The following is a 2,144-nucleotide window of genomic DNA, read 5'->3' as shown; positions in this document are numbered from 1 at the left end:
ATATACTGTATATGTATATGTATACATATATATATATATATATATATATATATATATATATATATATATATATATATATGTATAGTTTTGTGAGAAGAGATTCAATGTAACCATATAACCTATGTTTTCATCATTTAATCCTCTGCTCTTTCTGGGATTTAAGAGGATTACATTATTAAAACACATGAATCTTTTCTCACAAAATGAAATATCAATCTACTCAGCACCCCTGCTCTACATCAAGGAGCTTGCAGATTGGACTTCGAGTTCGTGGTGACAGGTTTCCTTTAATTCTTTAATGCTTTACAAATAATCATATAATAAAGGACACAACTTTTATCATCTTACTTTTTTTTGCCCTGTATTTTGTGTCTACAGAAGCCTGGCATACGTATGAACAGGTGGAATTACACGACAGTTGAGGACTTCATTCTTCTTGGACTTTCCAGTCATCTAAATATTCAGATAATGTTGTTTGTGATATTTTTGCCATGCTATATTATATCATTGGTAGGAAACGTGGCCATCATTGTAATCAGTAGGATAAGCTCCCGCCTTCATACCCCTATGTATTTCTTCTTGAGTCACTTATCCTTTTTGGACATCTGGCACACATCAATTATTGTTCCTGTCATGCTCAAACACTTTTTGTCAGTGAGAAAAAGCATATCTTTTAATGGTTGTGTCGCTCAGATGTTCATTCACCTCTCTCTGGGAGGGACAGAGTGCTACCTTTTGTTGTCAATGGCCTACGACCGGTATGTGGCTATTTGTACCCCATTACACTACACTAATATTATGCATACTGCCTTGTGCATTAAGATGGCAACTAGTTCCTGGGCTGGAGGAATAATAAACTCCATTGTACACACAGTCTTTGCATTACAATTGCCCTATTGTGGTCCCAATGTAATAAATCACTTTTTCTGTGAGGTTCCTTCAGTCCTAGAGCTGGCCTGTGCAGATATATCTCTTAACAAGACTGTTATTTTCTTCTTTGCTATGTTGGTGGTGATGGGTCCATTTTTCCTTATCCTTATTACATATGGTTACATCATTTCCAGCATACTGAAGATAAGAACATCCGTTGGACGGAGTAAAGCCTTCTCCACCTGTGCTTCACACATTATAGTTGTATCCTTGTTTTATGGCACCATCATCTTTATGTATATGAGGCCTGGATCAACCCATGTAGCGAACCAAGACAAAATGGCCGCCTTGTTCTACAGTGTTATAGCCCCAATGCTGAATCCCTTAATATACACTTTGAGGAACAAGGATGTAATTGGCGCATTTATGGACATCACAAGAAAAAGTTTTGTGTCAGACAAAAGATAAGAAGGACATTGATTTGACAAAATAATGTGTCTTTCTTAACATTTCCTTAATGGGATGCATTCTTTAGAGACTGAAAAAAATATCTTGCTTGTTTTAATGTAACTGCATGTATAATGAAAAAAATGCTTTTTATATATCGATACCTAAACAGTAAGCTGGTACAAAAAAAACACATCTTTATTCTCTAAGCCTCTCAATGACTGGACGATTTTTTGTTTATGAACTTTCACTTTTCACTCTCTTTCTTCCATAACTTTTTTATTTTTCCATCAACATTGCTATATTAGGATTCGCTTTTTGCTTGACAAGTTTTAGTTTTGAATGACATCATTCATTTTACAATGCAACGTACAAAAAAAACTGAAAAAATCTAAATGGGATAAAATGTTGGAAAAAAATTCTGACATTATTTTTGCGGTTTTGTCTTTACAGGTGTCCATTGTATAGTAAAAATGAACTAAACACATGTTTCTCCAGTTCAGCTCATTCACATAGATTTTAAACTTGCATAGTTTCTTTTTTATTTTTAAGTGGTGAAAACAAATTCAGAAGGAAAAATGGGTTTTGTTGCCATTTTGCAAGACTCGCTCAGTTTTTATTGTTCGGTCAGTGGCGCTTGTGTCGTTTGCTTTCGTCTTTTTGTTACACTTATTTGGCGCACATACAGTAGTAACTACAAAGATCTGGAATGTATAATCCCCCACAGAATAAACAGGAATTGTATAAAAATATGAGCGGACTGTGTACCTACACACAGAGACACACTGTTACATGGGTGAGCATTATATTATACCTACTTCTGCTGA

The 2,144-nt window shown here is 34.8% G+C and overlaps 1 protein-coding gene across 1 annotated transcript; it reads left to right on the top strand.

Moving 5' to 3' along the window:
* Positions 1 to 393: 393 nt before the first annotated feature.
* LOC143774916 (olfactory receptor 2B6-like) lies at positions 394 to 1,338 on the top strand. Its single transcript, XM_077262724.1, has one exon. It carries the CDS (start codon positions 394 to 396, stop codon positions 1,336 to 1,338), a length of 945 nt encoding a protein of 314 aa, XP_077118839.1.
* The last annotated feature ends 806 nt before the right edge of the window (positions 1,339 to 2,144 follow it).

Source organism: Ranitomeya variabilis, chromosome 5 (genome assembly GCF_051348905.1).
Source record: "Ranitomeya variabilis isolate aRanVar5 chromosome 5, aRanVar5.hap1, whole genome shotgun sequence".
In the NCBI taxonomy this organism is placed as follows: Eukaryota; Metazoa; Chordata; class Amphibia; order Anura; family Dendrobatidae; genus Ranitomeya; species Ranitomeya variabilis.
The sequence above is the reverse complement of the archived record's forward strand: the minus strand, read 5'-3'. Positions and strand labels throughout refer to the sequence as shown.